Source organism: Acyrthosiphon pisum, chromosome A2 (assembly GCF_005508785.2).
Source record: "Acyrthosiphon pisum isolate AL4f chromosome A2, pea_aphid_22Mar2018_4r6ur, whole genome shotgun sequence".
In the NCBI taxonomy this organism is placed as follows: Eukaryota; Metazoa; Arthropoda; class Insecta; order Hemiptera; family Aphididae; genus Acyrthosiphon; species Acyrthosiphon pisum.
In genome coordinates, this window is record NC_042495.1 from 95525516 (window position 1) to 95547958 (window position 22443).

Here is a 22443-nt window from a genome sequence, read left to right on the forward strand (position 1 = left end):
TAAACTATATTATACGTGTTACTCCGACGCTGCCCTCGAAACGTGATTATGGAGCTGACATAACGGTTACTTTTTTTTTTACGTTGAACTTTTCGGAACTTTTATGGGGTTGAGAATTTAGGTGGTTTTAAATCGATTTTTTTTTTTTTAATTGTCTGGTTCATGTTAATATTATGTCTTTTTTCGCGAGGACCTGCAGAGTTTTTCTAACTCGGCGAAAGTTAATTTCAAGAAAAAATATAAAACTAATTACCAGCAGCGTCAAGTTGATAGTTATGTCTTTTTTCACACGCGATTTTACTCAGTGAACATCGATGACTGTACACGATAGATTTGCCACAATGGTATCGAAATAATAGATTATTAAATATTGCGCCTGTCTGATCGATTCAGCCCCAATTAGCGATTCGTCATGATCTATTGTTTTATTTATTAATATACACACGCGTGTGTTTTATCCGTCAGCTTACAAAATTACAACAAAGCACATTTTACGTTCAAGTAAGTTATAGTCAATTTTACTATGTCGATTTAATAATTTAATTTACTAATTATAAAATTTAAAAGTAAAACAGTTAATAATCAAGGGCATCTCGGACACTTTTATTGATATTTAAAGCGAGTTATGATCATTTTTAAAACGTGCATAACTTGTTTAATAACGATCATAATACGTGCATAATACTATTTTGTAAAATTAAAATATCAGCTGAAGCCTCCTAGATGCACTAAATAACAATAATCTTAACTTATACTGTACAATAGATCAATTTATTATTTTATGAATAACAGAAATATAACTTATAAAACAGATTGATATGATTTACATAATATTATGATTTGCTATATGATATTAACATTTGCTAATAATTGGTATCGTACATTCGTACAATGTGGAGACATCATCAAATCCGGAGTGTGGCGTCCACTTAAGTACCAGACGTATACAACACGCATCATTATCGTATATTATTATTTTAGGGATTAGCGATTATAATAAACGAAATCATAAGCTTTTCGAGTGTATAGTAGGTATTTTGAGAATAGACTCAATATTATATCTAACTGCGTAAACGAGCCCTGCAGAACTGGCTCGATAAAACACAATACTAAGCACGCACGTATTATGCGGAAGTTGTCGCGGTAGGCGATCGATATACGCGTAATATATTAATGCATATACGGCACGGTCGGCTCATTTTGGATTCCTACGACGTCCCACTGTACATATATTATATACACAATCTAATACGATTGTGCGCACCTCCAGCAGTAAGGTCGCGTGTACATTCCTACTGTAATATTATACGCCTCCAGTGATATATTAATATATTATTATTATTGTTGTTGTTCTTGTTGTTGTTGTTGTTGATAATAGTGTTATTATCATACGGGCATATCGATATGGAGGGAAATCGGACACGTAGATAATAATAATTAGCAATAATATCTGTATCGTATATTATTATGATGAACGTATATCCGAGACGGAACTGCTGCTGCAGTTTTACGGGATCCCCGTGAAAAACTTCTGAGATACTATGCATTTTTTTGTTCGACGGAAAACAAGCGCCATCCGTACACGAACAGCCACTAAAAGCCGGATTCAATCGCGTACACGTGGACAAGGACGTTTGACTTGGGCGACCCGGACAGGACCGAACCGCCCCACAATCACAATTTTTTTATATACTCTGCAGGTGTGAGAAGAGGTCTTCTCGACTTCGGTGATTCCAACACCTATGACCTTTCGTTACTGTATAGATGTTCGCGGGAAAACATGTTAACGATATTATACAATCTTCATCACACGTCGTTAATATTATAATATTATGGATGAATGGGGGGCATCGTGACGTATTGTACGAATTAAAAATATTTATAATAGAATTTGTTTGATTCTTAAGTTATTATTGAATTTTAAGTCATTACATTTTTTGTTTCTAATTATTAATAATTTAAATGCCACAATATTAAAATACTACATATTTTTAATTAGGTATCTGAAACTTCAAATAATTCTACTTAATCAATAATTTTTGATGCTAGAGACCAAAATGTTATTTTTCACTGTGAATATTCGTTATGAATCTGTTTAATATATATCTTATTATGGATACATAAATAAACTAAAGTCGTTTCCTGATTGGTTTTGTATTTTTTTGACATAAGATTATTATAATTTTAGGATTATTTTAATAATGATTTGAATTGAATTATTTATAAGCTATAATTTTTAACCTACCTACCTCATATAGTAATTAATAATATAACATAAATATTAATTATACTATACGTACAATTAATAATGATAATACGATCACTGATTTATGAGAACAAACGCAAACCAAAATTTATTTAAATTGAACAAACTCGAATCAAATTTGCAATTTTCATTCGTACACAAACCGGGTGGTTTTTATATTATACCACATTACTGGAACCAAACTTGAACCAGAACATTTTGTTTATATTCGTGATATATAATATTTATTCTAGTTATTTCTAATACACATATAATTACATTTTTTTAGGTATTAATTGGATATAAATTCATCAATATTAAATATAATAGTTTGAGTGTACCATTAAACGCAAAAAGAAATTATAAATTCAGACTGAATATTTAGGCATTTGGTTATTACATAGGTTCAAATATATTTGGAAATTTCTGTTCGTTTTTCGAATAATTCGTAACTGATAAAATATGTTAATAGTATAATGGTGTTAAAACTGTTAAATAATTTATGATTATTCAAATAAATGGAATTTATAATACTTTACATTCGAACCCTTTGCCATTGATCATTATAACAATATGACCTTATTATACAAAAATTACACTGAGCATAATATGCACTGCAGTCGTGGTTGCACGTAAACGATGGAGCCCTTGTCGTATATTTGACGGCCAACGAGACCACTCAAATTTCGATTACAATTATTATTATCTTCATATCTGTCTACTATACATACACACACACACACACACACACACACATAATACAATTTATTATATAGTTTGACGAATATTATATATGATATTATATTATATAGAGAGGTATATATGAGTTTTAAACGGTTCAATTTCCGGTGAAAACACGAAACCACTCCAACGCGATGATATATATATGAAAATAGTATTGCCGCCAAAGACACTTGCACGAGGGAAAACCTTTATTTTTTTCTACCCACTCTTCGCCACCGCCGCCGCCGCCGCTGTACCACCTGTCATAGCAGCGCGAACAGATACGGCACACTGAGTATTTATTTTTGCTTTTTTTCTTTTCCCTCTTTTTTTTTCCTTCCACCCGTTGTTGTTGTTGATTGCGAATTTAATCTATCGCGAGGACTGAGGCGTGCAGAAACGGGAAATTGCGGTGTACTGCCAAATCGAATTGTGAGCCCAACGAACCGCACCGACGGCGGTGGTAAAAGAGATTGCTACCCAGCGCTGACTGACGCGCGTCATACACCGTCCATACCGCAGCTGCCTTGCCACCACGCCACAGCGGCAGTCTCAACGTTTCGCATTTCGTGTGCATAATAATATATAAACTATTATTTTGGTTCGAGATTTCGTTCGCGACAGTGATAATTATTACCCCAGAAACAATACATTTAAGTCTATACGAGCAGCTCTGCCTGCACAAGTCTGAAGCGGTATGTATAATGGGACTATACGTGCTGCAGAAGTCAAGAAGACGTATTTCGAGACTCAGCAGTCGTATAATATATTTTATAATATCATTATCTGTCTGCTACCGCGTTCGTTAATGTCGTGAAATGACGAAAAATTGTCAGAGGTAGAGGTAATTTGATACCGAAAGCGTCGGAAAAAACCCGCACCAGTCTTAATTGATAATATAACTTTTCGTCTTGGAAATGCGATATGCTAATATATACGGGAATGTCATTTGGAAAAGTGATCTTTAAAAGACCTCCGGCGAGCGGCGTGGCGTATTAATTCGCACGAGTAGGGCAAAATCGACTTAACATAATTATTTTCCGGTAATCGCGAGCGATTTTAGTCGGACCTGAATCGCGTTTTCAGCTTAAATTCACAGGCGTAATTTGGAGAGGAGGTACGTGCTCGGCGCCCTCCAAATGATCGGTCTTAATTCATGCTATTTATGGCTTATTATAGATCTCGTTTTATATTCATAAAATTAATAATAATAATATGTTTAGTACAAATAATCTACATGTTGTAATAATTATTGAATGATATGTGAGGAGGAGGGCACTGCTCACAGGGGCGCTCGTCAATGTAAGACTATCGGAATAAAATATAGAAGGTTACCTTATTCTCAGCGTTTTCCTTGAAGCTGCACCCCAAGTCGAAAGGCCGGGATGTGGTGATAAGGGGGGGGGGACACACAACCCGGCTGCTGGGCTGCAGTTCAAAACGGTGGAGAACGCGGAGTAACGAACGCATTCAGGGAACGACGGATCGGGCGCGTGTAATACTGTGTTTCTCTCGTTTGCCGAAGAAAAGTAAAACGGAAAACCTTTTAGGTAAATTAATCTGTCGGAATCGGGCTAGCGCGCGAGTGGGGGGGGAGGTCCCGGAGGAGGCATCGGCATCGGTGGCGTTTTATCCGGCCGCTAAAAGCCCGAAATAGCGTGATAAATGGCACTGATAAATATAAAACGCTTTGCGGAAAGGCCGTTGGTAACTATACACAGACAGACGCACACACACACACACGATCTCCGAAACACTATTATAGTCCTCGCAAGTATACTACACCTATATACCTATATATGTATGTGTTTGGCGCTTTTTCTTCTCCGTTATATTATATATACCTGTGTATATAGTATATTGACTCCACCGCCGCCGCCGCCGGACCTCTCGTGTAATCCGATATTTTTCACGTTCGCGTAGGCGCTGACGTTGTATAGATGGATCGGCCATCGATAAACATTATACACGTAGAGGGCGACACATCATCGCGGCTTTTATACAGTGTTAGGTATATATCTATATTATATAACTATACAGTATATACACATATGTATAGGTATGTAATAATAGTATACTTTTTTACGAGGGTGACGTGAAAAATAACCACCGCCGCCGTTTGATTTGCCGATTGTGATTTTTTTTTTTTTTCTATTACTATTACTTTTGTTGTTTTATATGTGATTCCGCAGAAAACGAAAACAAAATTTAAACGAATTGTAAGGATCCAACTCGTGTAGTACTCGTTTGCTTTGAGATAATCTGACATTTCTATTATTGTAATTGAATGACGACCGTTCTTTTATCTCGTTCTCTTTCTACTATATCTATAACAACTCATTGTTGTCGTATTATACGTTCCGTGTAGGAAACCGCACGAATACTTCAATAAAACATCATACAACTTTACCATACATATACAATACACAATATAATATAGAAAGAGCGTATATCTGACTGGGAAAAAAAACACTCGTTCACTCCGCAGCAGAGGATATTATGCCGATATATTTGTTTTCTTACAAACAGCAACAACAATAAATACCATGGAAAAATGTAAGACAATCGATTACTTTTTATTGAAGTCATTACGCAAACAATCGTTTTTACTATTCGAGAGGATGATAAAAATACGGTTTTGAATTATTAAAACGGTACAAAATGTTTATAACTTTCATATTACTATGGAGAGGAAAAAAAACGTAAAATAAGTGCATCGTATACGATGTACTTATTTTCCGTGTTTCTATTATATAGGTACCTACGCGGCATGTACATAATAGCCCGGGCATGCGATATATAAGGGACATGGCAGGTATATACGACTGCAAAGGTATACATTTTTAATCTTTGAACGACTTTTTTTTTTTTTACAACGCTTACAATAGAAAACAAAAAATATCAGATGAAAAATAAAGGGAGAGAAAAAAACAAACGTAAGGTTTTTGGCATCGGACCCGGTCTGGAAATTGCTTTGGGTAACAAAGAACCCTCCGCCCACCATTACCTCTATATGCCTATATCACAAACCTTATCTGGCCTGAAAAATATGTAGACCGTCCTCTCGTTGTCTATGTATATAATATAATATTTATGTGTGTTTAAGACGACTATACACCGTGGCGTAAACTACGCGGTGCGTAAACAATATAACGACGGTCCTACCCCGGGCCCGAGGCGTCGTGGTGGGTGTGGTCTCGGTGGTGTCGCCGAGATTACGATAACACTTAGGAATCAAGGACCTCCAGGCTAATAATTTTTGGAAGAGGAGGTGGCGGCTGTTTGACCGCCGCAAACTTGCCGTATGGCTAAACGGGAATTATCATCTTTATCTCTCTCTCGCTCTCTCTCTCTTTGTGTCTCTGGTCGAAAATTAACTTATGTACATAATATTATTAAGCACGTGTACAAAGCCTAATTTCAATATCATAAAGTATTAACGGCTTGATCCGATTCCCGGCAGCCGTAAAGTAACAACTATGTATATACGCCGTCCGACTACAAAGTACCAACACGTGTATATAATATTATAAAATGTTTAATACCTACGTAGGGCTTAAAAAACACGTTTGGGCTTGATTAAAATATATGTAGGTAGGTACAGTGTACACACGTGATAATTTTCGATTGTGGTTTTTCGCACGGCATGGCGTACTAAAAATATTTGTATTCGATCGCACCCGAACGTACACCCGAATCGATGATAACGAATTTAACTCGGCAAAACTTTTCCTAGTCGGCTTTTTTCCGTACTATATTACATACGACAACGTCGTAATGCTTATAAACTTTTCGATTCGCGGAAACACAGAGCGATGTAGCCGTTGCCGGATGAACGGTCGCCGACGAATGCAGTTTCCGCTGAGTTAGGAAATATTATTTTTTTTTTATATATATGACATAAAACTATGATATCGTCTGCACCGAGACAGACGTCGCGTCGATGTCTCCGCGAACCGATATCGTCGTCGGGCGTGACGGCCGGGTGAGGCGGTGACTTTAGGGTGTAGATTCTTTCACCGAAATTGAGTGTGCGTCCGCGGGGCTAACAGTCAAACGCCCCGCGTAATTGGATTTCCCGTGCCCCGCGGACACGATACGCGGTGCGGGCGTGTGTATTCTGGGCGGCAAATTTTAGAAACGGCCAGACTTTATCTATATATTATTATTATATCATATTATATTAAATTGTCTGAAAGTCAGCTATGCGTCGGTTCCGGTCACGCGAAAACAACGATCCGGCTGGTTCATCCCGATCGTTTATCCGTATATACAGACGTATTCTTTTATTATTTACAGATGTCATCATCAGAATTATAGTTACCCTCGATGTATAATGCATAATTAATAATCGAACCTACCAAATAAAACCATTGTACACATATATATATATATATATAGGTATTATAATATTGACAGTCGGCCTTCAGACGCGCATAGGAAATTGTATTATGCAGCTGCAGTATATATACCTATATCATATTATAATAATGTATTGTTTTTCATCCTTTTAGAGGCTGCGTGCGTGACAGGTGACTGGCGAGTGTGTAGTTGTGACTTTTATATACCTACACATGAGCAAATTATAAGTTGGCCTCGGCTGGCCGGTCTCCGGAAACGAGACATCACAAGTCTCGGAGGACGTTTCCTCGGCCGTCATTCGATTCCCAGCGCGCCAGAATCTCCAGCGGTCAGTCCGCCATATATTATATTAGTGTTGTATATCAGGCATTGCAGTCTTTCGATATAATATATTAATATATTTCACAATCTGCACAATACTATAATAGTATAATGTGTTTGTATATTATTATTTGTTCGCATCGGATTCTCGTCCTCCAGCCGTCGTTGAGGAATATTATACTGCCATTTGATATAGATAGCGAGAGTTAGAGAGAGAGAGAGAGAGAGAGAGCGTGAGAGAAAGAGTGGGTGAGAGGGATAGTGATAGAGAATATCAGACGACACATCGATATGATACACAACCTCCCCCGAACATGCTGCACGCCGGCGTTGATTACGGAATTCGGGTCAACGAGTTATAATATACTGTTATCGCATCGACGTAATCTTGTACCCAACTGGCGTTTCCCAAGTGGCAAGATCGGTTTTCGGCGCAAGAAAGGCAAATTTATGATGATTCAACACTCCACGCAAAATCGCATTATCATAATCAGACTATAAACATTAAGGATTTATAGTACCATATTAATATAATATATATTATTATTACATTATTATCATACGCGCATGTGTCGAAATCATTATTATTATAATAAAAGTAGGTAGTTTATTGTATGTATATTATATGCGTAATGCGCATAACGATATAAGATATTGTTGTAATAATATTTAGCGTGAAAATGTTCATACTAATATAACTTAATATAAACGGTATATTGTTGTAATAAAAACATTCGTTTACGATAATGTGGTCGTAATGATATAATATCACTGTATATATAGATATATAACGTTTGAAATAGTAAGTGAACTGCAACGTATCGTATAAAATAACTGTAATTTTATAGTTTATGTTTTTAAAATATTAAACAGAGATGGAAGCTTAAAAGATACTTTAAACGAGTACGTATGGTTGAAAAATGTAAATGTATGATATTTTTAGTACGAAAAAAAATGGAACGGTGTTTTAATACGTATTCTAAGGTAGGTATATTATATTAACGAAATCATTTATTTTTATGTTCACGGAAAAAATATGTTCAAAACTAAAATTCATAATTTAACAGTATTAAATGAAATGGAAAGAACGGATACTCTCATTAAATTATATATATATATTATATATATAAGTATATATGTATATAGATTCGAAACGTTAAAAGTTTTAATTTAAAATACAGAAACTTTATTTCACTCGGGGAACGCACGAACTATGGACGTACAGAATTGTTTATGCGAATTTACATTAAACAATTACTCTGGGAACGGATACGAAGTAATTTGTTTAATTATCCGACTCGATAGTCGATTAGGTGTACATTTTTCATTTTAGGTCGGTTAAACTCTTACGTAAAACGATTTTGTTGTACGTTTTTTTTTTTGCCACCAGAGCGTATAAATTAAAAACAAAACTAAAAACCACGCGCGAGAGAATCGGTATACGAAGATAACAATAAAAATGTATACAATATATTATTATATTGCTGTGCTTCATAGTATATATATAATATTATATATATATTATATCGACGACACTGTGCGATCGCGGTATTCTATAATACAATACTTATATTATACATTTCACCGCAATATATAATAATATATTATGTATGTATATAAACAGAGTATTTTGGCGTTATATTATTCCAAGTTGCTCGCCAAAAACTAGAGACCGGTGTTTTCACGCGCATTGGCATCCGGCCATATAATATATATTGTGTTATATAGACGCTTATTCAATGCGGTTCTGAGCCACCGACGTGATATCATCATAACAAATATAAAACTTGGCCGAGGCTCGCCTAGACATCGGTGTGGGATGGTTTTTGGTGGTTCCCGGATTCATAGGCGGCCGGTGTGAGATATTTACGTTTATATTCAGACCATACTGTATATATATCGTATAATTATGATCGCGTACTACACCGGGATCCATATCGACGCACTATAGTCCTCTATAATAATCGTAATCCTCGAAACTCGCACCGCTGTGTATTAGCGATACTCCAACCTCACGATGCAAACCGACTCGTCCAGCGTGGCTGCAAAGTCGAGTGTAAGATAGGCGTGTTTTTGCAATACGACAGAGAAGGCGTCCTCGAGTGTGGTCGATTTTTGTATGTTTTGTATATATTTTTATTTTACGATTATATCTGTATGATGATAAAAAAAAAATGCAGTCATATATTTACATGATACAAAATAAAAAAATACTGTTATACATATTACCACTTTATAGTCTATAATAAACGGTATTAATATAGCTGCAGAAGGTAAAGTGTTGAGAAAAACTAAAAAGGTTGATTAATGCCACGCGCGTGTGGGAGAGCGATTCTTCCGTATCGATGTTTGTGCTTGAAAAACTTGCAAACATCCCTCCACCTATCCCCCTTTGATCGTCCACCGGACTGTGCGACGGGCACGACACCGTTATTAATCTATATGGTACGGTGCGCCCGTTATTTGTCGCCTATACACAGTGGTGCACACGCACATATTACAATATTATACGGCCGATGTATGTACACGTGGCTCTATATTGTTATTATTATACCAGTATATACCAGAACGGTTTAATAATATATAATAACGCCCGAGTGCCCTCGGTGTACACGGGATGGCGAATTTCGGAAACCGACGACGTGGACGTGCGCGTGCGTACATCTGCGAGTTGTGTTTAGTGGTGTGCGTGTGTGGGTGTGCGTGTGTGGGTGTGTGTATCTGTGTACATAGGACGGTACAATCGAGCTCACCAAAAGTTGTTATCTCGTTTACGTATCCCGCGAGGCCGTACACTGGCCGACCCTCGTTTATCATAACTATTTATTATTATTACTGTGCGTACTATATATATGTAATATTATTAGGCTTCGTATACTGACACGTTTTAACAGATTGCGGCGACCGCGACGGGGCGCACAGCGGTCCTCTCGTAAGCAATTACTTCCGTGCGCACACGTATAGTCACCGTATACAAATGACATTGTATGTACGTATAATAATAATATGTAGTCGTAAGTTAAACAACACGTCTTGTCAAAACCACATTTGACGAATAAGACTTTATCACCATCATCACGTTACCCCGAGAATATCTACATGCAATATACGCATTTATTTTATTAGAGTTTTAAAGTTTTTAAAAAAATAAATAAATTGAAATTTAGAAATGATTTTAATGTCAAACAGCAGCATTTGCGCTATTTTAAAATGCATTTTTATGACGATTAACGTTTGTCGGTTTATAAAATTACCGTTTTATAGTATGAAACCATCAGTTATATAATATTCTGATTTGTGTTCAAACGTAATAACTGAATCCTATAGGTAGGTACTTTGTGTGGTATGACTTCCGACTACGGTGTGAGACTATGAGTGTTGGTAAACTTAAAACTTATCTGATTAGTGACCGTCGAAACATCAGAGGTGGCGGATACTTGCGAAGATGGGTTGCTATGTTAGGGTCCTGTTCTACGAATCGCAATAGTCGCTATTTATGAATCTTTGATATCAACTTTGTATTCATAAGGTTTCTTGGTATTGTTATTTTTAATATACAACACACAAGTCAAATCCACATCCGACAATATAATGTATATACCTACTAGGTACAATAACTATAAATGTTTGCTTTCCGAAAAAAACTATAACTTTTTTATGTTTTTTATGTGCGTTTTAACATCGTAAAATAAACCTGATGCTAGTTGCTCAGCTGACACTATTTTATTTAGGTAGCCGAATAGTTTTCTTTTAAGAATTATCAACACTGATTTTATTATATTATAATACTACGTGAAATTTGCCCAACGTTAAAAACTCGTATATTATATTATAATATTGTTGAACAAGTATTAAAAAAAAATTCATAGCCATTAGGTATCCGTTAATTTAGAACAAAAAACTTTTTACATTATGTCAAATAAGATAATTATAATTTATAAGTAACCTGATCATTTCTTTGATAACCATAATACAATTTCGGGTGTTTATATTAACTTCACATTAAAATAGTAAGAAACTAAAAACATCATAATGGAAAATACACCATAATGAAGTTTAACTTAAAAACAAATTACAATAAATTAATAACAATTTTGTGTTATTTGTTTTATGAATACAATTTATAAAAACGAATTCACTATGAATAAGAGTAATAATATTAAAAATATCACATTAATAAGTTTCAACTTTAATTATATGTATATATTCGAAAAAAAAATTAATTAAAAAATATAGTTTACCTAAAATCAATGAATTACTAAAATTAAACTTAAAATAGAACGTCGTTATACGTTTAATAACAAAATATAAATGTATTAAAAAAACATATTTTTCGAAAAAGTTTATCGAATTAATTTACTTTAACAAAGTGTATAAAGAAAGTTATTAATATTCTAATAAATAATTTCAATGTCTACAAAAAATAATGTAAATTAAAATAAAAAAAAACATAAATTGTTCGGATATAGTACGATCACGTTGATAACGAATTTGTTATAGAATTTTCGTTCAAAGATATTTATAATAGTTCAAAAAAACAGTACCTATACCCACTTATATTTTACAACTGTCCTTTAAGGTGAAAAAGTTAAGAGAAAAAAAAATTAGAAAAATCTAATTCTATAATACACCTACAACTTCTTACATACTAAGTGCGCTTGTTTGCTCCAGCTAAATGTTCGACGCCATGTTGTTTTATGATTTCGGGACAGGATCGCAGAGTAGGATAATATTATTATTATGATGATATAAAAACGACGACTAGAACCACTCGCTAACCACGAGACATCGTATTGCTTAATGAGAAGGAGAACAACTGCCATAGTTATACAAGCCTTTGAAAAAAAAAAAAATGCCGAAGGAGAAAAAGTTTCCTTTCGCACCGCGTACGCTCATTATTGCAGACAATAATAAGGTCGATGGCTGGCCGCAGAATAAACTGCGTTATCATCCACTCTGGCCGCACAATAATTCCGAGGAGCCTCGTAATGTGGCAATTTTGAGCAGTCCTGACACTCGTTTTCGAGACAAAATATTATTATCGTTATCGTTATTATATCGTCATTATTACCTATTAGAGCACGTTTAATTAACAGCGCCACTGAGGAGCACTGCAGCAACAGCCTTCGGATATCATATACCGTCCAATGTTATCATCGTCATGCCGCTCGGAGGTAGAATAATGTCTCTCGTGCAATTAAACTCGAAAATATTCGAGACAAAATATTAAAAGTGACGTCTTATGTCTATAAGTAAATAGGGTTGTACGAATCGGACGTCAACAGTATTATAACCGAGTGGCCAGGATTTATTTGGAAACGCTATTTTTTTATACGCTTGGAATACAATTATTCTGATGAAAAATCTATACGTTATCTAGATAATGTCCAATGTTAATAAAAAACATGTTCATCGCATATTTCTGCATACAGTTGCATTTTTAATACAAGCGATTAATAAGTTTCTATAAATATATCAAGAATTTTTTTTTAAATATAACAAAGCTTTGTTCCGTGACAGTCACAGAAGTTTTTTATTTGATAATTTAGATGAATACCCATATTATAACTTCGTGTTTTTCGGGTAATAATTTAAAAGATATTTGAAAATCATAATTATTTTTATTTTTTTTTAAGTGCACGTACCTAATATACATAATATAAATTTAAGCTGAATTCATAGTTTCTCAAATATTTTAATCATATTGCAAATTGTAAAATGTTAAATTAAATACTTGCTTTGAGAATGATATCATAGTCATGATTGTACAAAAACGTTGATTGCAATACTATTACATCACCTACTCATAACGACACTGCGATTTCTTTAAAAACCAAAAGTATAATAATATAATACACTTATTTTTTCGATTATTACGTTGCTTGTATTTCGTACAGAATATTTTCAAAGTTCTATTCATCATCGTAATAATGTCTGTATATTTCGCAATGTTCTTCGCATTTATTTCACGTAGTGTATGTGTGAATATACACGTATTATAGTTAATAATGTTTTTGGCATACAATTCCTGGCCCTAATTATAACAATAGTTTTATTATCTTACGAACAGATATTATGTGAGCGAGTAGTATTACTATACACTGGTAACGGCGACGGTCGTAAAAATCTCAAATTGTGATGCGACAATCAGTGAACTCTATAGTGCACGACAAACGCAATTAAAACTTTGGAAAGTAATAGTTTCGTCATATATTATTGTATAACGTACAATGTGCACATAATATATATATATATAAGTGTAAGTATAACGTAATTGGTACGTCGGAATAGTATAGAGATAAAACCAAGTTATACAAATCGTCAGGACAATAAAAGCTCGCTGTGGATTATAATTAGTTTTTTCCCTTCTTCCCAAATCCAAACCTCTAAATCACGAAACGATAAAAAAGAAGTTTAAATATATTATGTTTATATAATATATGTATGTAAGGACTTCGAGGAGACGTCAAGTTTTTTTTTGTTTTCAGAGATAAATTCATATGGAAAAAGAACGGCATAAAAAACGAGTATATGTGTTACGAGTGCGTTTTTGTTTCGACCAATGGACGTTGATTAAATGAGACAAGAATTAAAAAGATTAACAAACATAAAAGTCGCGATAACCAACAAAATAATATGTTCGTCGAAACTTGTGTTAAAATCGTGACAATTATTAAAAGTCATTATGTGGTTCAAACAATCGGAATTGCATCTCGATGCAATGACGGAATCGGCGGACACAAATAAAATTATATCTGTGAAAATTGATACTGTGCAAAATCAGTTGCCAAGTTGTAATTTATGGGTGCTATCGTATTACATCATATTGCACAAACTAAAATTATAGGCACTTCGTTATAGTTTCATGATTTTGATCAACGCACTTACGTGGGGCTGACTATTTAGTATAGGTAGCTCGTCTACATAGTATCGATTCAATTAAACGTGTTAATATCGCGATTAGCGTTTTGAGTGACAAGAATTGTCATCGCACGCATTGACACGAGCAATCTACTGTAATCGTAATATTTGATATATTTTACAAATGGCGGATTATCATAATATAGCGAAATTGACAATAATTTCAACTGAATTTTATTTATATTATTATATACGGTATTCGTGTTTTCTGAGACAATCACGCATATTATATACTCGTTGACCGTATTATCTTAACTGAGATAGAGCGTTATTCCAGTTATTATTGTCGTCATCATTGTTGTCGTAGTTATTACTATTATTATTATTATCTGAACGGTATGGCGAACGAAAAAAAAAAATAGAAAAAACCTCGGAAAAACCCTACCTACTGCTGTCAAATCTTTTGAGTTTCGTTCACCCACCATGACGGTGGCGGTAGGAGGTAGCGTTACGACCAGACCACCGTAGGTCAGAGAAGAGAATTTTATTGCGATATTACTCTCCGGCGCCCCGTGACCCACCCGACTTAATATAAATATATATATAAAGAAGGTTATTAACATCATTATTTTACCTTATCTCGGATTTCTTGTCTCATTTTCTCCCGCTCTTCCTCCATTTTGCGGTGTTTCTCTTTGCGTCTTTCTTCGGCCTCCCGGATCGCCTCCAAACGTTCCCTCTCTGCTTCTGCGTTTTTCTCTTTGTCCTCGGCTGATTCACCGCCATCGCCCACTGCCCCTGTAAAATACAAAAATTAAAAATATAAATAGGCTTTTTCGTGTGATTTGCTGCAAAAATACATAACTATGATCATATATTATTATCATAACGCGGTGCAAGCGGAGACGTCAAGGATTATTATAACAATACGCGCAATAAACATATCATAATTGTATACGATTATACACAAATATATTATTATGATTATTTTTTTTCTGTCCGTCGAAAATAAAACCGATTTAACCACAAAAGTCATATATTCTAATATTATACTATTATTTATGCGGTACCATACGATGCCACGTTGCCTCATAATATAACGTTACCAACTATAATTCGCAAATCCTTAAATATTGTCGACGGTGACTATTATTGTTTCAAACTATCGTTACAGATATATTGTTAATGGATATAAGTTTATGGGGGCGGTGAATAATATTTAATTTATTTTTATTTTTTTAATTACTTTATACAGAACATAATACTTTAAGCCTTCGATTCCGATTAATCGCAGGCGTATATAAAATACATAATGAAACAAACGAACCAGATGAATTTGATTAATTTACTATAATGTTTCGAAAAAGTTTAATGCCGGCGACGTGTACGATATTTTAATTGGTAACTTCAATTCAAAGGCTAGAATGTATTTATTTTTTATTCAGATAAACTGAACTTTTAATTTATTATAAATATATGCAAACAACCAAGTGTACATAATATTATATTATTATATTATTATATTATTATATTATTATATGATACAAAATATGAAAAAAAAATTATTACAGTGTTTATTATGGAATTATTAAAATCTCTGAAACCACGAACAACCTTATTGATAAAAAAATAACGGTGTTTTGTTTGCGTGGAAAAAACTTAATTTAGAATTTTATTATTTATATTTTATACAATTAATTACAACGTTCAAAAAGCACGAGCACGAAAAACAAACAATCGATTACACCGTCTTATATAATAAAACACTTAATTTCGCGACAATAACCTACTTGGCCGCACTCAATGCACGTAACTCGTAATATTAATATAATATAATATATATATTTTGAATTTATATCAATATTAATTATTTTCAATGGTTAAATAAATTACAATACTTGCCGACACGGCGTCTCAGAGAGGCAATTTTGCTACAGCCCTGTAGTGGGAGTATTTTAACGTTATAATTATCGTAATTGGGTAGGTACCAGTAAATCTGGTTAAAAATTAAAAAACATCAATTATTGGTAGGTGTAAGCTGTGATATTATTATGAGAATTACCGAGTTTATTGTGATAAAATATTATTATTTTTTTTCAAACGTCCATATTATAAGTATAACGACCGAGTGATATTTGACCCTCATCCTAACTACCACACGCATATCGCGGTGCACGTGACCGAACGAACCGAGTATAGTGATAAACAGTTCCCAACAGTTCAGTGGATTTTCGAACGGAAAAAAGAAAACTCGGATGAACCATGGCTCTTACCCGAGGTGCAATATATCTTATAAACGATTAAATAGGTAAAACTTCGTCCATATAAACGGGTTTCGATACCGCCATGCATAGTATTCGCTTTTCCACGACTGTTTGCTTACATTTCGTTATTCGATTGCTATCAAGAAACAGCACCGCCGTCGCCACAGCGTTTCAGTATTTACAGAATTCAATTTGTGGTTACGTAATTCGACGGAGCCGTTTTAGTGTATTAACGGCGGCGGCGGTATTGTTGTCGTGGAGTGCGCCGCGTGTGCATGCTTTATATTGGAATTAGCGCTCGTGGCCTAAAACCATAATAATTCATGATTGGTTTTGAGTTTCTGGGATTTACAATAATGATTTTGTATTACGATTCCGGTCGGGATTAAATTTAATACACGGGTATAACGGGGCGCACATGGTCGTGTTGTACAAGTGTATAGTACGACGTATGCAACGCGAAAAACACATAATATAATAATAATTATGTATACACCGACCGAGGAAAACACGACGACGTACTCGGGTGGACGTATTTTGTAAAACATAATATTTTTTTTATTTTTAAGTCACCGCAAACGGGAATTCGTATGAAAATGGCGGTCGGACGACGAATAACCGCGCCGTTACAACCTGCTTCAAGCCCATCGAATCTTTTGATCGTCATCGAAACAAAACCTACGTCGTAAGGCTCTATTCGTTTTGGCTAGATCGCAGTTAAAATTAGTGTGTCTGTAACCAACCGTTCAAAAGTGTTATTACGAATTTCCCACGTAAATCCCGAATCGACCCGAATTAGGTCAACTACTTCGCTGTATTGCCAAATAATATTATAAAATATTATAGAGACACCCGCGAACTGTTAATGCGTCGTGTTCGCAGTGTTCGGACACGCGTGCGGGCGAATCAGATTTGATAAAAATATAATAATAATAATTGCGTGGAGAAGGTTTAGGTTCAGAAAACATAAATCTTTGTTTAATTGGGACGTCACTGCTCGCCGAACTAGTAAGTCCGCACGCATATTCTTCGTACACGCGGGTCGTCGAGATCTGTTGTATAAATACTAATCCTCGTGGGTTTTGGGAATTTGTACGAAAAAAAATCCAATCATAAATAAGTTTAATAGCGACTAAAAGACTTACATAAATCCACTCTGAAAACAATACGAGCTTCCGGCAGTTTCCGAAAAATCACTGGTATTTGGTTTACTTGGGTATTCGGGGAGTCTACACTAATATAGTAATATAGCACACGCGTAGTGGACATCATAATTTTATATTTTTACTGTAGTTCTTTTTTACCACTTATTTTCTTAATTCGATTTTCAGATCCAATAGTTTTGTTTTTATTATTATGATTGATTTCAAACAAGCTTCGGCTGAATATAGGCCATTATAGTTGTGTACAATTGATTTCATTAAGCTAGTTTTATTTTTATTATTACATTGTAAGTTGGGGTTTATTGTGAATAGTAATAATAATAAATTTCGGTTATTTTCAAGTTTGGATTCCAGCGATGCGTCTAAGATGTTGGGTTCAAGTCAGTTTTTCTATGTGTGTTTGCGGATTAAAAAATCATAGACCGATATCAACACGCTGGTCTCGGAAATGTACATCTGTGATGATTATAAACAAAATAGTCCAGTTTGACGTAGTTATAATTTAAAGACGTCTCGGCAAAGTTGCTCCGATTTCCGTAAGGATTTTGCATCGACTAATCTCCATTTCCTACGGTATGTGTACTTAAGGTTATTATTAGTATTGTGTGCACCCTATAGCTACTATCGTGGTTTCAATTCTCACTCAGCCCAGGCGTGTACAAATCAGCGTCGGAAATATTTCGACTTGGTTTGAAGTCACTTCCGGCGCTCTGTGATTAGGTAATTTATCTCAGGTTTATGTTTATATTACTCAACAGCAATATCAGGTCTGTTATTCAACTTTACAATTATTTACTTTTCACAGACGACCTTATAAATTATACGTAGAAATTACAGTTATAAACAATATAACATAATGACGGTTTAATTTAATGCTATCCGATTTAGATACGCTTTGAAGTAAACAATTGCCAGTACTAGCTAATATTATGTAGTATAATTAAATGTACAAATTACTTTTACTCGTTGAAGATATATTTGAAATAATTTTTATTATAATACCATGCATTTTGGAAATAATATTTTATAGGTATTAAACCATATTCTTCTTTATTCTTTGGAGATAAGATTCTATATTAACCGTAAATCTTAAGATTCGTAATAAATTCAACTTCCATTATAGTGACCAGTCAAACGAAATTTTGTACACTTTGTTTTTCACTAAGGAATGCCAATAAATACTTTAAGATTAGTAGATTATTAATGGTATATTCTATATAATACTAATTATTCCTTCTTAGTTATTTATAAAAAACCTATAAAATGACGTAACTAATAATTTTAATCAAAATGCATAACCAAATTAGGCTATCTTGGTTGCTTTCCATGTTTTGTGTAATAGATCGATAAAATATATAGTAATCATCGACCCGAGTAAACACAATATTTACACGTTATATAATTAATATGACCGGGATAGGTTTATCATAAACCAGTGGTTCTCAAACACAGTGGAAATTTAACCTTCAGAGGTAAATTTATAGATAATATAGCACAGGAGAGGGAATATAGAAGTGATAAAATTACAATAATATTGCAATGTATGAAAATCGAATTATTATCAAACATATAGTTTATTTTTCATTCAACAGAACTTTAAAACTTACATTTTAATAATAATAAACAACTCAGAGTATAAGAAATAAAATTAATTTTTGAAATTATTGCTGATAAACTATGCATGCCATTACGGTAAGGTTTGTCGACAACTTATCCATTTTTTAAATATAATATTTTTATATGGAATGGAGAACGGTCGTCTGACTATTAGTAAATAGGTGGCAGGTGTCTTAAAGTTTAAAATGTTGATAACCACTGACCTACACTATAACACGACAGATATTAAATATACGCCAGGCATATTATTATTATGGTTCGTTACGTTTCTACAAATCATATTCGATTATTTTATGTTAGATATTTATTTAAAAAGTTTATTTTTAAATCAGTAACCCAAATAATAATCAACTATGTAGAACAATTAAGAAAATAGTAGTTCTAAAAAAAAAAGTACAACCTTGTATGGGTTCTTCACATTATTTTCATAAGAAAAAATGCTTGTGTAAAATCTTTTTAAAAATGATGGGATTTTCCGGTGAAAGCAAATATCAGTTTTCGTCTATACAAATACAGGATACCATTTTTTACAAGTTTTCCACGAACAACGTTGTCAACAGATCACGGATCACTGCACTGATCTAGTTGCCAATGCCAGTAACAGAACAAAATATATGATACATTTAATAAAAAACTGCAAACAAAAATGTATGATATTCGATTTGGTTTTCGGTTCCACTATTTCTGATAATGTAGTTCATATAAAATGCAATTGACAAGTAATATATATAGTATAATGTAAATAGCCAAACTAAGCAATTATCAAATATCAAATTTCCATAAACAACTCAAAAACAATATTTTTAAACCTGTCTAGAAAACTCTAGTATGTATAAGCGATATTAGAGCAAATATTCTGATCAAAAACGTTGTGATAATAAAAAACAAATGTCAATCTTTACATCAGACAGCTCAAAATCTAAATATGAAAAAAAATGTTTGAAAAAAAATACATGAAGTTGTTAAGTGTAGTCCGTGGGGGAAGCTCTCCATATTAAAAGTTGATGTATTAAAAATGTAATCGTCTCGGTCGAGCTTCAGACACGCCACTGGCACTTCATTTTCACATTCACCCAATCGCATGATGGTGTGACAGATAATAACGATTATAATAATAATAATGAGAGGAAAAAACGACGAGACTGGTCGGATGTAAAATGTCACGTTCCTACGTGATTCTCAAACCGTCGCCGTTGGCGATGGGTGGTGGTTGTACGACGACGACGACTATAATTCGCGGGTCCGATGACACGAGGTTGAAAAAATTCGAAAGCGGAGTACGCGTTTAGAAATCAACCGTACTCGCCGTAAATTTATTTGTGCGTACGAGTAAAAACATCATTAACGACAACAACAACAACAACAACAACAACAACAAAGTTTCTTCGTCGTGGCTTGTGTATACGGCGTCGTCGTCGAGGAGGTCGACGAAAATAACTGATCGTTTTGAGGTTTTGACCTAAATTTTAATGAAGCCACGGGGTTCGAGCACATTCATTATCGGGGTTCGTGGCGGGTGCGGAAAAGCTAGGATTCGTTGGCAAGAGGGTCGGGAGGAGGGGCTGGTTGGAGGACTGTGTTATTTGCACGCGAGGACGAAGAACCGGATGAGTTATCTGTACGATATATTTCGCGCCGTATTTCGCGCACACTTTTGGCGAGTCGGCGCCGTGCGGTGATGGTGGTGACGTTGGGGAGGCGTTGCCGTCAAATTAAAAACCGTATGGCAAAACTAAAGTTCCCCGCATCCATCCACGTCACCGGCGAGTCGACGGGCAAAATGGTCCGCAACGTGGCTAGATATTGCTCGAATGTTTTGCGAATCATTATTCCGCCACCGCGCAGTGTACGAGTTATTTGCGAACCGTTCGAATATAATAATATTTTAAGGCAATGACGGGAGAGAGGCCAAAACTATTATATAGAAAGTGTATAATTTTCTTTTGCGACGGACGAAAATCATATCCGGATCGATTACGGGAAAGTCCCGTCTGCTCTTAGATCTGCTAACTCACATAATAATCGCATCGATTAATAACGAAAATTCGCTCAAAAGTTATCCGAATATAATATAATATTATTATTAACCTCGCGATCCATTTACGTAGCTCACGCGGAAGAAAGGAAAAAATTATTTCGTAGCTTCCGCACTTGCAATTCGCACTGATGAATGCGATGCCGATTTTCATAACCGATTAACAGAAAACGCTTTTTCTCGATCAGTGGGTGTGATGTTCGAACTACAATATCCCGTTTTATGGACCGGAAATGAATTCGTTAACAGACCGAAAAGACTAGGATGCGACGGCGTCAGCAGATGTTTATATATATATATGTCGTATAGTAATAGTTGAAACGCGCCGTTGATGCCGTCGGCCAAAATGATTTAAATACCACGTCCGCCGCGTAGTCCATGAAAGAAATTTTTCTCTTTTGTAGTTTGTGCTCAGACTCGGTTCTGTCTGGCAACGAGAGAGTGAAAAAACAGTATTATATATTACTACGGAGTCATAATGTTATATTATATATTACGGATGTGTGTACTATTCAATATATTGTATTGAATTCGGATAAAGTTTACAATAATACGTCCAAATGAAACGAGATAAATAAAAATACTTTCCAAAAGCTATTCCGTTTGACGTCGAACGATTTATTACGATCCACAATTATCTGAAATTGTATTATAATGCTATGTGTAGATGCTATGTGTATGTGTATGCTATGTGTCTTAAAGACAGCCGTTTATATATTATGTTACTTAAGTCCGTTTAAGGTGAGTTAACATCTCGAGGATCCGTTTATAGAGTTTTATTTTTTTATATATATTTTTTTCATTAGCAGTAAACTCGATACGAATTGCCAGCTTATATCAGAGTAAATATTT

At 34.5% G+C, this 22443-nt stretch overlaps 1 protein-coding gene across 2 annotated transcripts in view; it reads right to left on the reverse strand.

Moving 5' to 3' along the window:
* Nucleotides 1-22443, reverse strand: part of Cpx (complexin) — a gene marked incomplete at its 5' end in the record, with an annotated part of 148620 nt that overhangs the window by 13834 nt on the left and 112343 nt on the right. For both annotated transcript variants that reach the window (NM_001163174.1, NM_001163173.1), the window contains 1 exon segment: nt 15147-15310. In NM_001163174.1, coding sequence (NP_001156646.1) covers nt 15147-15310 — 164 coding nt within the window.